Source organism: Arctopsyche grandis, chromosome 6 (genome assembly GCF_051622035.1).
Source record: "Arctopsyche grandis isolate Sample6627 chromosome 6, ASM5162203v2, whole genome shotgun sequence".
Lineage (NCBI taxonomy): Eukaryota > Metazoa > Arthropoda > Insecta > Trichoptera > Hydropsychidae > Arctopsyche > Arctopsyche grandis.
Genome location: NC_135360.1, coordinates 2,541,202 through 2,556,818, shown reverse-complemented (window position 1 = coordinate 2,556,818; position 15,617 = coordinate 2,541,202). Strand labels below are relative to the sequence as shown.

General features: G+C 35.1%; 4 protein-coding genes across 5 annotated transcripts in view; all 4 read left to right on the top strand.

The window, feature by feature from the left end:
- LOC143913579 (uncharacterized) overlaps positions 1-15,617 on the top strand; it is a 346,453-nt gene that overhangs the window by 157,737 nt on the left and 173,099 nt on the right. The window lies entirely within an intron of this gene.
- Positions 1-15,617, top strand: part of LOC143913567 (uncharacterized) — a 781,442-nt gene that overhangs the window by 622,377 nt on the left and 143,448 nt on the right. The window lies entirely within an intron of this gene.
- Positions 539-2,929, top strand: LOC143913543 (uncharacterized). Its single transcript, XM_077433404.1, has 3 exons — positions 539-955; positions 1,034-1,264; positions 1,401-2,929. The coding sequence occupies exons 1-3, from the start codon at positions 842-844 to the stop codon at positions 2,349-2,351; spliced, it is 1,296 nt and encodes a 431-aa protein (XP_077289530.1). The 5' UTR covers positions 539-841; the 3' UTR covers positions 2,352-2,929.
- LOC143913489 (uncharacterized) lies at positions 5,746-15,285 on the top strand. Its single transcript, XM_077433325.1, has 3 exons — positions 5,746-6,910; positions 6,989-7,210; positions 11,573-15,285. The coding sequence occupies exons 1-3, from the start codon at positions 6,695-6,697 to the stop codon at positions 13,034-13,036; spliced, it is 1,902 nt and encodes a 633-aa protein (XP_077289451.1). The 5' UTR covers positions 5,746-6,694; the 3' UTR covers positions 13,037-15,285.

The window sequence follows — 15,617 nt, the reverse complement described above, 5'->3', positions numbered from 1 at the left end:
TAATTCGAATTACGAATTCACATTTTTTCATCCCAATACTGATTCTTTATATTTCATGCTGACGCTTTGGTATCATAATACTGACTGTTTTGTATACCGATCTTTTGGTTATTATACTGATAATTTATATTTTATACTGATATTTTAGTTATCATACCGATTGGCTACGTTTACACTAGCGATATCTATACCCGATACACCCGATATTTAGGAATTTTTCCATATCCAGTTCCCATATTGCAACCTGTGTTTGCTATTTAGGAACTGTCTATGGAAAAATTCCTAAATATCGGGTGTATCGGGTGTAGATATCGATAGTGTAAACGTAGCCATTAACGACTTTAATATTGGATACTGCTTATTTATTAATACATACTGACAATTTAACAAATAATTATGATAATTCGTAAATATAATACTGATCAAAATGTATAAAATACTGATAAATACGGTTCAAAAAACGCTTGCGCAAAAGTCACTATAATCTGGCAGCCGAAAAGTCCATAATAATAACTAGAACTCGAGTGCCAAATATTCCGTATTCCCGATTTTCATGACAAACATTGTCTATTGCGCGATGGAAATGTGCGTTCCATTTACCTTGAAATACAAGCCCTGGATAAATGTCGCTAGTTTTAGATTCTCCAGGCGAAAATGATGGCTGGCAGCCCTAATTTTGTCACCCAGCTATCTAAAAACCTCACTCGAGTCCATTACCAGCAACACGAACACGTCGACCTGGAAAGACCCTCAACTCCAAACGTCTGAAACGTCTACATCTAAGCATTCATTGTCCACTATCCACTCTCCAGGTGTTTGTGTTTCTCCTGCCAAAAAAGCGATGGAGTGCAGACTTTGTCTCTGCTCTGCTCCAGCAGGGTCCTTCGTCTCCATCCATGACGACTCTCGTCCACTGGGATTGGTGCAACGTATCTGGACCTGCTGTCAGCTGCGGGTCAGTTAGGTTACACTTAAACCATTGTTATTGTTAATTAGCTAGTCCTCGTAATCGTCATGCCTTTCTCCTTTGCAGGTTAGGAAAGGGGACCATCTGCCAGATATGATATGCTTTTCTTGTGTCAACAATCTGGAATTGCTTGACAGCTTTCGAAACGCTTGTTTTCGGAGTGACACAACGTCGAGGGTGGAATTAGGCAAGTATTTGAAAGTCAAGCCAGAGGAAGTTTTGCTGGAAGATTTAATGGAAGATGCGTTGGGTGCTAATTTGCCACCCAACATATCTAGTTCACCAGACGATGGCGAGGTAAGAAAATGGGATTCGAGTGCCCTAGAACGAAACATTCAATTAATCGAAAATATAAATTCACTTGTAAATGACATCTAATCACACTATAAAATGTAAACATTTCAATTTGTATAACGTTTGGTTTATTTTTTAGACCCGTGAAGGAACAATTACTTGGAACGATAATATGGCAGAAATAATAGATACCAATAGACACATTCTAGTGGAAGCATTACCATTACGAAAAGCTTTAGTGTGCTCTACACATTCTGAATTGGAGCATAAGATAAATATCCAAGACAAACTTATGAGACGCCACGTTGTTGGAAAACGGGTCAATTGTGACATTTGTTTAAAATCATTCAATTCAAAATATTACCTCCGTCAACACTTGAGTATTCATAGTGGGCTAAAACCACACAAATGTAATATTTGCTTAAAATCATTCACTTCAAAATATCACCTCACTGCACATATGTATATCCATACTGCGGTAAAGCCACACAAATGTGAGTTTTGTTTAAAATCATTCTCTTCAAAAGCTCACCGACTTAATCACATGGCTATTCATACTGGGGTAAAGCCACACAAATGTGACATTTGTTCAAAATCATATACTACGAAACATAGTCTCGGTTTACACATGGGTATTCATAGTGGGGTAAAGCCACACAAATGTGACATATGTTCAAAATCATTCCTTAGAAAATATCAAATCATTGCACATATGAGAATTCACACTGGGGTAAAGCCACACAAATGTGACATATGTTTCAAATCATTTCATAGAAAATATTTACTCGGTGCACATATGAGTATTCATAGTGGGGTGAAGCCACATAAATGTGACGTTTGTTTGAAATCATTCACTTTAAAATCTAAACTCCGTGAACACATGAGTATTCATAGTGGGCTAAAACCATACAAATGTAATATTTGTTTAAAGTCATTCACTTCAAAATATTACCTCCGTGAACACTTGGGTATTCATAGTGGGTTAAAGCCACACAAATGTGACATTTGTTTTAAATCATATAATCGCAAATTTGCACTATTAAAGCATTTGAAATCGCACACTGGAGAAATTCCCCTTAAATTAATTTAATCCTAATGCTTTTTTTAAATTTTTACTGGTTTATGTTTAAACTTTCATTATTTTAATTTAAATATTGTCATTTTGGTTGGCATGTTAAGACACTGTTGTTTATGTTTGTTAAAATTAAATGAAGTGTTTTTTATATATATTTTGAGTGAATTTATTATTAATTATTATTATGAATTATCCAGCAGTATGGCTTAACGGTAGCGTATACGTTTAGCACCAAGTGATCAGTGGGTTTAATCGCTATATTTGGGGGTTTTGTGACTCCAAATCGATCGTTTTTTATCAGAGTTTGCCAATTTTATTAGATCATTGTTGAAACGGTTCCTTAAAATTGGCAAAAAATTATCTTTCCTGTTGTCATAAATCTTCTGTATTTATTGTTTGTACAATTTGTTAAAATTATGTACAAAATTAAAATCCTACATGTCTCAATGGATTAATTCTGTAATTAATTAATTGTTATTTCGTGTTCTCCAGCTTCTGGAAATACAGTGATTTATGTAATAAAAAAATGCTGCATTGTTTGTAATCAATTGTCCAGGAAGGCGCATTGGGGTCTTCCTGGTATATATCTATGTAAAATAAAATAAAAATAAAAAATATGTAAAATAAAATAAAAATACATATATTTAAATAAGATAAAAATAAGAATTTTGGTTCGCTTTCTCTGGGACATAGTATCTACTAGTTCGGGTGACCTACCAACAGAATTTATTTTGGTACACTTCGCTTAAAAATATATGTACTTTATTGCACTTAAATAAATAAATAGGAATACGTATGCTTTAACTAGAGATATTAACCTTATTTGAGATACCACTTTAGAAAAAGTGTGCAAATGGACAAAATTTATATTCATACTATAATAATTATAATTTTCCAAAGTTTTTCTCGAAAATGGAACAAAAGTCAGTTTTAATTTCTATGATACATTTGTGGCGGACGCGTGGACAAATATGGAGATTTCTGCGTAGGAGCGTACACACATCCACGAAGACACACATTCATTCATCATTTGTTCTGAAAAATAGTTAATATTTGTGTCAATGAAAGAAAGATTCGAGCGGTTGAACGAATATTGTGGGGTTGTGGCGTTCCCCGTTTTTTGTCGGGGAGTCTGAGCGAAACAGATGTCACCACACTCATCGATTCGCGGCGCGAGTTCGCGCCGTTGTTCACGCGCGAGTGTAGAGCCCGCTTAAGAGATTCAGGGATTTCATTCATTCGTCGAATTTAAATTTTCAAGTAAAAAATATTTTTCTTCTAAAAATCAAGATTTGCAGCTACCATTTTCAATAAATTGAGTTCCCAAACTGAAAAGTTTCTTTTGTGACACTGTAGACCGGGAATAAGTTTTAATTAATTTAAGTTTCAAAAAACTACGTTCACCACTTGCTACAGGAATAGGCAATATCATATTTTGAATTAGTGGTGAGCTTAATTTGAAGATCGGCACAATATTTACGAAGTTCGTTTCTTTCCGGTAGATTGCTTACAAAATACAAAAAAAAACCCACGTCTTTGAATATTCGTTCAACTGCTCGAATCTTTCTTTCATTGGCACAAATGTTTAGGATTAAGAGAGGATCAAAATGTTTAACTAGTTTTGTGTTCATCAAATTGACGTTTCTCTTTTTAATTGTAAATACCGACTCTATTTGTAACTCCACTGCTAAATCTTTAGCTGAAACTTACTATTTTCACTTCCCATCATGTGTCAAATTATTTTTGTGAGGAATATAATTGCACGTGGTCAGTTAGAATCTTCCAGCTATATATTGAAGCTGAAAATAGGGTAAACAATCTTTGGAGAATACCGAAAAAGGTTTGTGATGTTACAGAAGATTTCTCAGCGTCATATAGCACAAGATTTAAATTGTGGATGCCACAGTGAAATGTGAAACAATGTTTTGCAAAGCATAATAGAATATAAAAGGGAATGCGTCTTCGCCAAATGAATAGAATTACCGAGTACAAATGTTTGAACTTAGAACGTAGAGGCGCCTTAAGCGCTCTGATCTAAAATTTTGTAGCACCTTCGGCGATCTAATTTTAAATTTTGAAGCGCCTTTGGCGTATCAAGTGGCGCCCTAACTTACTCGGCACTTTCGGGCACCGTCCAACCCAGCCCCCCCCCCCCTAAAACCGTCACTGTGAAGGCTTTTATTAGAATTCCGTCAATTTTTGATAAACTTCTTCCACTACCCGCTCTTCGTATGTACATACATATGTATGTATGGTAAGCGGACTATTTCGCACATTGTCATGAAAATTGCGAATGCGGGAAACACTCGGGTATGATAGTTAGCGTAGGTAGCTCTCGATGGATGGAATTTTCGGGTGTTAGATGTCCCGTGCTCGAGATTTTAGTAACGGGTGCGAGATCGCTTTGTGCGGAATAATCGCTTGAATGAATTTTTCATTATTACGTACCTACATTGCGCAATTCTCTCCAATTACCGTCAGAAAAACTTCAAACAGGTTGGTGGAGGATCGAAACGAGTTCCTAAACACGAATTCTTGCAAGTATGGTGTAAATAATCCGCGACTTGTGCAAAACCAACGTTTTATCTTCCGTTTCACTCGCATCCACATATTTTCAACGTTTTGCGTATGCAATTTGAATCCAGCGCTCTACCTTTACCATTAAATCGACCACTTTAATTTTCGATCACTTGGATACTGCTTATATATAAATACATGCCAGAAGCATGGCTCGGTAGTTGGGCTTTTGCTTAGCACCGAGAGACGCCGGGTTCGATCCCGTGAGTTGACTTCGAATGAAAAGAATTTATTCCGAGTATATCTGTAATGCTGCAGGTCAGACTTGGATATTTGTGAATTTTTCTGAAACGGTTCCTCGATTAAAAATTAGCTAAAAACCTCACTATCTACTATGTCACCACTATTTGAGTATGATTAATGTACAATAAAATTTATGTACAAGTCAAAATTCATAGATGTCTCGACAATTTCGAGTTATCAGTGTCTCGTAATTCAGTGACTTATCTTATTTTATTTTTATCTTTAATTTATACTAGGAAGGCCTAACAGGTTACCCCAATGCGCCTTCCTGGCCAGAAACATTGTACATTTGATACAAATATTATTAGTATTATACAAAGTGTATATGTAAATATAATACATATCAATTAAAAACAACAGAGACATCTGTGGTAAATTTTTTTAAGTTTGCAGCATTTCAAACAATTCAGCGAAAACCAGTAAATACATATCAATTAACATCCAACGACATTTATGATCAAATTTGTAAACTAGCAGCATTCTATACAATTTAGCGAAATTCGAAATTGCTGAAAATTCGAGATTTTCCGAGAAAATGGGTAAGGTTGACAATTTGTTGGAACCGTATTAATGAAACTCGTTGTAGATAACAGAGGAAATTTATTTTCTTCAGTATACAAGTTTAATGTCAGTACAGAAAATTCACAGGGAAGTGGGCTAGTTGCCTGCTTCAGGGGAAAGCCTGTCTGGACTGCTGTCTGTGGCTGCTGTACTGGTTTATATATGGGCAGGGTGATATCATCTTGTTCTCGGGGATTCCTCCGGGTTCAAGGGTTTCCTTTGTGTGGGCGTGCCACAAGGTTGCTTGATGGGTATTCATCTGGAGCGAGTCGAATCGCCTTTATCGGTGGTCTGGATATGGGTGAGGTGATGTCATCTCGTTCTTGAAGATTCATCCAGACTTAAGGGTATCCTTTGTATGGCTGTGCCTCAAGGTTGCTTGATGATTATTTATCTGAAGCGAGTCGAATCGCCTTTATGGGTAAGCTGGACGAAGTATTTCGGTTGTTCCCTTGAACTCAAGGTTTGTTTATCTGGAGCGAATAGATGATTTCTTTGGCTTTTCTGAAAGCTCGTACAAGCTGTATTGTATTCCTACAAGATAAATTGGCAAACTCTGATAGGAAACGATCGACCTGGAGTCACAAATCCAAGGCCTGGCCAACGGAAACCAGTGGGATTTGAACCCGTGACCACTCGGATCAAAACATCATATGCTAACCACTACTCTATTCTCCTGGTTATGTAATAAAAATGCTGCATTGTTTGTAATTGGCCAGGAAGGCGTATTGGGATTTACCTGTTAGCCTTCCTGGTATAAATGTATGTATATAATAAATAAATAAATACTGACAATTTAGTATAAAATACTGATAATTCGTTAAATATAATATGTATAAAATACTGATCGTTTAAATACAAGCCCTGGATAAATGTCGCCAAATTTAGATTCTCCAGGCGAAAATGACAGCTAGAAGCCTGATTTTGTCACCCAACTGTCAAAAAACCCACTCTAGTCCATCACCAACACCACAAACATGTGGACCTCTGAAGACCCTCAACTCCAAACGTCTTCATCTAGGCATCCATTGTCCACTCCGCACTCTCCAGGAGTTTGTGCTTCTCCTACACAAGGAGTAATGGAGTGCAGACTTTGCCTCTGCTCTGCTCCAGCAGGCTCCTTCGTCTCCATCCATGACGACCCTCATCCACCGCGTTTGGCGCAACGCATTTGGACCTGCTGTCAGCTGCGAGTTAGTTACGTTACACTTAAACCATTGCTATTGCTAGTTCGCTAGTGCTCGTAATTGTCATACCTTTCTCCTTTGCAGGTTAGGAAAGGTGACCATCTGCCAGACATGATATGCCTTTCTTGTGTCAACAATCTGGAACTGCTCAATAGCTTTCGAAACGATTGTTTTCGGAGTGACTCAACTTCGAGGGTGGAATTAGACAAGTATTTGAAAGTCAAGCCGGAGGAAGTTTTGCTAGAAAATTTAATATGGGAAGATGATTTGCCACCCAACATATCTAGTGCACCAGACGATGGCGAGGTAAGAAAATGGGATTTGAGTGTTTCAAACGGAGAAATGTTATATTAATAGAAGTGGCTTTAGGCGTCATATTATTGTCAAGTGACGACTGTCCACAGACAATCCTAAATAGTTTTAGCATCAGTCGTATCTGACGCTTGGTGCTCGACGTATGTCCGATAAAAACTTCTCTGTTTGTTTATATTACTCGCAAGATGGGAAAGTATCGGTAAAATTACACAATGCATTCAAAAACACACAATAAACAACATGGAATACATTTTTATAAGTAAATTGATCCGATTGTATTCCATGCGTTGTAGCGTATTTATAAAGACGTACCGCGTAATATTGACTGAAGGGCCCTTCTATTATTATTACATTTCTCTGGTTTTAAAGCGATTCTGAACAAAACATTCAATTAATCGAATATATAAATTCACATGTCAAATGACATCTTATTTAGAGTTGCCATATGTTTTGATAGACCACATATATCGCGGTTTATTGATCTCAGATATATTTTACCCTAGATGTTCAGACTTAATAACTCTGAGCTAAGAATCATATATATAATATTTGCTATTCTGTGTGTCTGTGTGCGATAACGCTCGCTGGACTATAATCATCGTTTGGATTCGACATATGTACGTCACAGCTAAAACACTGCCAACAAAACGTACGAACATAATAACAAATCAAGAAAAAACTTCTGTATATACTGTTTGCTACCAATGTTTCCTCTAGAGCAATAAGTCTAAGCATTTAGCGTCTATTGAAAATTTATCTAATTAATAATCTTCTATAGGTGTTTTATATTGGTTATATGTAGGTAGGTAGGTAGATTTTACAATTTTTTTTTCATTTTAAACAATTTCTTTCAAATTAATAGCTCAGTATGCCATAACCCATGCGATGGTATTTCAACGGGCACAACACTAGTATGTAAATAAAACTGCAAATTTGTTGATATTGTGCGTTTTTCAATTCAATATGTATGTACACTACCGTCCATATGTTTAAGACCAAACCTATAACTCGATTTCTAATGTCCATTAAAATAATTTAGCGTAAAATAGTTCAAAGAAATGGGTATCATTTGTTTCCCTACACCCTTGGATTTAATTTGAGCAAAAAAAACAGGGATTATCCCATTGGTTTGTTGTTTTTTTTTATATAAGGGTTCAAAATGGGCTCAAAGACACCGCGTGACGAATCGACACATGTTGCAATTCGACAACTCTACTATACGCAGTTTATGTTACGAACTTTTTTTGTTATTTTATCCTGCTGATATGACATCGAAACAGTTCAAAATAATAAACCCTAAATGAATTTGGTTCAGTTTAATCTGATCAGTCAGACTTTGAAGTCGTACTAGCGGAAAAATTTATAATACATAAAGAGGACAAAAATTTTTGAAGAAATATGGGAAAAAATAAAAATCTCACCATGGAAACTCGAGGAGCCATTATTGCTCTTTACAAACAGCAAAAAACCCAACGATATATCGCCGAAAATTTGAATATTTCGAAGACTGCAGTACAACAGACGATAAAAAAATTCCAAAATTCTAACAACATTATGGATTTATCAAAATCAGGACGTCCCAGAATCACAACACAAGCATTGGATCAACAAATGATATTATTGAGCAAGCGAAATAGAAGGATAACGGCACCAAAAATCGCCTCTGACATAAAAAAGACAGCCTTCAAAAAAGTATCGGTCACCACGGTTAAACGTCGGCTGATGGAAGTGAAGCTGGGAGGGCGCATAGCAGTAAGAAAACCATTATTAAGAAGAAATAATAAAGCGAAAAGACTAGCTTGGGCTCTTCAGCATCGTAATTGGTCAATTGAAGATTGGTCAAAAGTGATTTGGTCCGATGAATCGAAGTTTGAATTGTTCGGTTCGAAAAGACGAGTTTACGTCCGGCGCACTCCCCAAGAAAAAATGATGCCAGACTGTGTGCTGCCAACAATCAAGCATGGTGGTGGATCCATAATGATATGGGGATGTTTCTCAAGAGCTGGAGTTGGGAATTTAATCAAAATTGATGGAATTTTAAAAAAAGAAGGATATTTGAAAATTTTAAAAGAACAAGTTTTGCCGTGCGGCCGGAACTTATGTGGGCATGATTTTATATTCCAACAAGATAATGACCCAAAACATAAATCAAAGCTATGCATGGACTTCTTACAACAAGAAGAAGAAAAAAATAATTTAAAAATCATGAACTGGCCTCCTCAATCCCCCGATTTAAACCCAATAGAACTTTTGTGGGACGAATTGGACAGACGAACCAGAATCCATCGCTCAACATCCATAAATAAGTTTTGGAATCATCTACAGGAAAGTTGGAAGTCCATACCTCCCATCACACTTCAAAATTTAATAAATAGAATGCCGAGACTATGTGCAGCAGTGATTAAAAGTAAGGGTGGGTTTTTTGACGAAAGTTCAGTTTGACGTTTTTATTTTTTTATAATTTTATGTTTATTAATTGTTGTAATATCTTTATTTATTTTAATAAATGCGTATTTTTTGAACATAACTGAGTTTATATTTTTTAAATTGGTCCAAAATTGTGTAAAATATGCTCCAAAAACACTTTGGTCTTAAACATATGGACGGTAGTGTATGTACTTTCTATTATTCAATTATTAATTTTTGGTTCGTTAATTTCATGTATACTTTTATTTTTCTCTTTTATCTATATTTTTGTATTCATATATATGTTTACTATGGTTACCTAATGGCCCTCTGTTAATTTTTCTTATCAAAATGTGCATTGTCTTTGCACAAAACCTAAGTTTTTTACGACATGTTAATATGTCCAACTATGACATTATTTTGTTTACTGAGACGTGGTTGATAGATACTATAATTGATGAGGAACTCTTTGACGATATATAGTTTGGCGAAAGGATCTAGATTATGTAAGATTGAACCACAAACCTGGTGGTGGTTTCATTGTTGCTACTAAGCGTGATGTTAGAGTTGTTTCATGTCCAGTGGCACTCTTCTGTGGAGGATGTCTTGGTTTCTATCACTGTATGCAACTCCACTAATCATCGTGGCTTTCTCAAGTTTCATGTATGCGTATCATATTTATGTCCTGAAAGCTCAGGTAATTCTTTTAATGCTCAGCTTACTAATTTCCTAGAGAATATATCTGCTGTTTCAACAGATTATCCAGATGATAATTTTTTAACCATGGGAGATTTCAATCTAATATTCCCAAGATATTTCAAATTGAGGACTTATGCCTATTAATTCACTAAGAAACATTGAAATGCAACTTATTGAAACAATGCATTTTTTTGTAATCTTGGACAATACAGCGTCTTACATAAACAATGTTTAGCTGTATTCTTGACTTAGTATTATCAAATTAACATTTAGAAGACGATGCCTGATTCGATCCTCTTGTTCCTGAAAATCCATACCACACATACCTCTTTATCGGTCACTTGGATCTAAGTCTTATACTAGGTTTCTTTTTGACCGAGGAAATTATGAGAAAATGAATTAGACTCTGTTCCTTAATCTTATTTACATACTGGCTCTTTTTATGATGCTATGAATTCATTTTACAATATAATATATAATATGACGGATAAATATATTCCGCAGAAGAAAAGATAACTTCTTTAAAAAATTCTTAAATTATAATAGCCTGTCTGACCATAAAATTTTTGTGCTGTTACGCAATCGAGCCAAAACCAAGAGAGGAAATGTTTCAAGCAATATATTGCTAAAGTAGAAAACGATATTTCCTTAAATCCTATAGCATACTGGTCCTATATTAAATCAAAGAACAGAGGCAATACCCTGCCTCATATTCTGTATAATGGTTCTATTATTGTTGATATGGGGAAGACGTTCGTAATTTACACCCTTCTTTTTTCACTCGAAGTTCCTTAAACACACCTCTGGGCTGGATTAACTCTTACCCCTTGCCAATAAACGTCTGTTCTACTTCTGCTGGATCAATTGAAATTCAAGATACTAAAGTTTTGAATATTTTGAAATCAACTGATATCCACAAATCAGCAGACCCAGATCTAATTTTTCCAATTTTTGTATCAAAATGTACCGAAAGTCTATTAATGAGGTTCTTGTACCATATATTTGGAAATCAGCGTTCATATTCCTTGTATATAAGACAAAACAACTAATTTACTATTATTTGATACCAATTTACTATTACCAATACCATGAACGATCGTTCTCAGGTTGATACTATCTATACATATTATAGCAGAGCGTTTGACAGAATTGATCATAATATTTTCGTTGAAAAACTCATACCTGATCTAATCACACTATAAGAGTGTTAAACATACTAAATTTTATAACGTTTGCTTTATTTTTTAGACACATGGAGGAAAAACTACTTCAAAAGATAACATGGCAGAAATATTATACAACATTGAAATTCCAGCGGAAGAATTGCCATTACAAAAAGTTTTAGTCAAGACGTACTCTAAACATTCTGAATTGGACCATAAAATAAATTTCCAAGACAAACATGTAAGACACCACCTTGGAGGAAAACCGTTCAAATGTGATATTTGTTTAAAATCGTTCAAGACAAAGCCCCAGCTCCGTGTACACATGAAAATTCACAGTGGGGTAAAGCCACACAAATGTGAGATTTGTTCAAAATCATTCCTTAGAAAATGTGACCGCACTGCACATATGTATATCCATACTGCGGTAAAGCCACACAAATGTGAGTTGTGTTTGAAATCATTCTCTTCAAAAGCTCACCTCCGTAGTCACATGGGTATTCATACTGGGGTAAAGCCACACAAATGTGACATTTGTTCAAAATCATATACTACGAAACAAAGCCTCGGTGCACATATGAGTATTCATAGTGGGGTAAAGCCACGGCAATGTAATATTTGTTCAAAATCATTCAATAGAAAATGTGAACTCAGTTCACATATGAGTGTTCATACTGGGGTAAAGCCGCACAAATGTGACATTTGTTCAAAATCATATACGACTAAACAAAATCTCGGTGCGCATATGAGCACTCATACTGGAGTCAAGCCACACAAATGTGACATTTGTTCAAAGTCATTCTTTAAAAGATATGATCTCAGTGCACATATGAGTATTCATACTGGGGTAAAGCCACACAAATGTGACATTTGTTCTAAATCATTCGTTAGAAAATTTGAACTCAGTGCACATATGGGTATTCATAGTTATATAGAGCCACAAAAATGTTATATTTGTTCAAAGTCATTCCATAGAAAATCAGACCTCAGTGCACATATGGATATTCATAGTGGGATAAAGCCACACAAATGTGAAATATGTTCAAAATCATTCCTTAGAAAATGTGACCTCATTGCACATGTGAGTGTGCATACTGGAGTGAAGCCACACAAATGTGAGTTGTGTTTAAAATCATTCACTTCAAAATCTAGACTCCGTGAGCACATGAGAATTCATAGTGGGGTAAAGCCGCACAAATGTGAAATATGTTCAAAATGTTTTCTTAGAAAATATGAACTTACTGTACATATGAGTAGTCATAGTGGGGTGAAGCCACACAAATGTGATATTTGTTCAAAATCATTCATTTTAAAATCTAAACTCCGTATACACATGGGAATTCATACTGGGATAAAGCCACACAAATGTGACATATGTTCAAAATCATTCCTTCTAAAATATGAACTCAGTGCGCATATGACAGTTCATAGTGGGGTGAAGCCATACAAATGTGACATGTGTTCAAAATCGTACCTTTCAAAATTTCACATCCGTAGACACATGGCTATCCATACTGGGGTAAAGCAACACAAATGTGAGTTGTGTTAAAAATCATTGTCTTCAAAAACTAAGCTCCGTGAACACATGGGAATTCATAGTGGGGTAAAGCCACACAAATGTGATATATGTTCAAAATGTGAACTCCGTGTACATATGAGTAGTCATAGTGGGGTCAAGCCACACAAATGTGAGTTTTGTTTAAAATCATTCATTTCGAAATCTAAACTCCACGTACATATGGGAACTCATAGTGAGGTAAAGCCACATAAATGTGATATTTGTTCAAAATCGTATGTTTCAAAATTTCACATCCGTAGACACATGGTTATCCATACTAGGGTAAAGCAACACAAATGTGAGTTGTGTTTAAAATCATTCTCTTCAAAATCTAATCTCTGTGAACACATGGGAATTCATAGTGGGGTAAAACCACACAAATGTGACATATGTTCAAAATGTTTTCTTAGAAAATATGAACTCAGTATGCATATGAATATTCATAGTGGGGTAAAGCTACACAAATGTAACATTTGTTCAAAATCGTATACTACTAAACAAAATCTTGGTGCGCATATGAGCATTCGTACTGGATTAAAGCCACACAAATGTGACATTTGTTCTAAATCATTCGTTAAAAAATTTGAACTCAGTGCACATATGGGTATTCATAGTTATATGGAGCCACAAAAATGTTATATTTGTTCATAGTCATTCCATAGAAAATCAGACCTCAGTGCACATATGAGAATTCATAGCTGGGAAAAGCCGCACAAATGTAAAATATGTTCAAAATGTTTCCTTAGAAAATATGATCTTACTGTACATATGAGTAGTCATAGTGGGGTCAAGCCACACAAATGTGAGTTTTGTTTATAATCATTCATTTCGACATCTAAACTCCACGTACATATGGGAAGTCATCGTGAGGTAAAGTCACACAAATGTGACATATGTTCAAAATCATTCCTTAGAAAATATGAACTCAGTACACATTTGAATGTTGATAGTGGGGTGAAGCCATACAAATGTGACATTTGTTCGAAATCCTTCCTTCCAAAATCTCACATCCGTGGACACATGGTTATTCATAGTGAGGTAAAGCCTCATAAATGTGACATTTGTTCAAAATCCTTAGAAAATATGAACTCAGTGCACATATGAGTATTCATACTGGGGTAAAGCCAGACAAATGCGAGCTTTGTTTAAAATCACTCACTTCAAAATCTCTCTTTCCTGTACACATAAGTAGTTATACTGAAGTAAAGCCATTCCGTTAACGATAAATAATGAATAAACTGTTAAGTGTGATTTTTGACGTTATTAAATCATTTGCTCAAAATATTTTCGTGGCATTTGAAGTCTCACATAGGTGAGAAGCTGCACAATTGAGTAATTTACCAATAGATCTAATCTTATTTGAGATACCACTCTGGAAAAAGTCTGTGCAAATTGAAATAATTCATATGAGTGTTCTTAGTGGAGTAATACCGCACAAATGTAATATTTGTCCAAAATCAGACTAATAAATGTGATATTTGATTAAAATAATTTATTAGATTTCACCTCAGTGCATACATACATGTATATTCATACTACTCTAACATAAATAGTTTTTTGAGCTCTTTTTTCCTATTATGTTGTACATTAGCATTAGAATAATATAATACTATGATTACTAACAAAATTAAATTAAAATTGTATAATATAAAATGGTCAGTAGATCAGTAGCTATTAAAATAGATATAAGATGTATTGTGAACATAATTTAGTAATAATAAAAAACATTTAAAAATCAAATACTACTCTACTTCGAGTAGGGCAGAGTTCCTTCAGCAAAAGAGCGACCAATATAGTTTTTTTTTTTTACTTCAAATCAATCTTTTGCAAATGAAATTCAACCTTTTTTATGTTTATTATTACAAGGCTATTTCTATACTTCACTTCGCTTATTGTTCTGACACTATTCCTACATTCTTCCGATCGTTTTGAAACATTGCCATTTTGCGCGGTTTGGTCAGCGATGGAAATTTAAATCGCTTCAGCCAGTACGATGGTGAAAAATAATCGTAATAAACACGTTTATTAATTCAAAAATTTTGTAGCCGATGTCAGCTCAGATACAGTGGCCAGTAGCCTTATACGTATGTATGATTTTCCGCTACCCACTCGTTTTCCCAGATTTTAATTAAAAATTCGTATTAAAACAATAATACGAATTAAACAATATTAAAGATACGTTTATGTTATTGTGAAGTATGTATTTATTTAAAAGGGGCAAATAAAAAGTTTTTTATTTATATACAAATTATATCATTTATAAAGACTCTTTGCAAATAAAATTCAACCTATTTACAAATCGTATTAAAACTTAAAAAAAGTTTAAGTTTAATCAATGCCGGCCCTACACCCAATGGCGCCCTCGGGCAATTTTTTCTAAATACCCTTAGAAAAATATTTCGCCTTTGGCGCTCTAATTTAAAATTTCGTGTGGCTTTTGGCGCTTTAATTTTAGAGCGCCTTTGGCACATCGAGCGGCGCCCTAACTTATTTGGCGCCCTCGGGCGCCGCCCGACTCAGCCCCCCCCCCCCCCTTAAAACCAGCACTGAGTTTAATCCTCCTAAAGTCAGT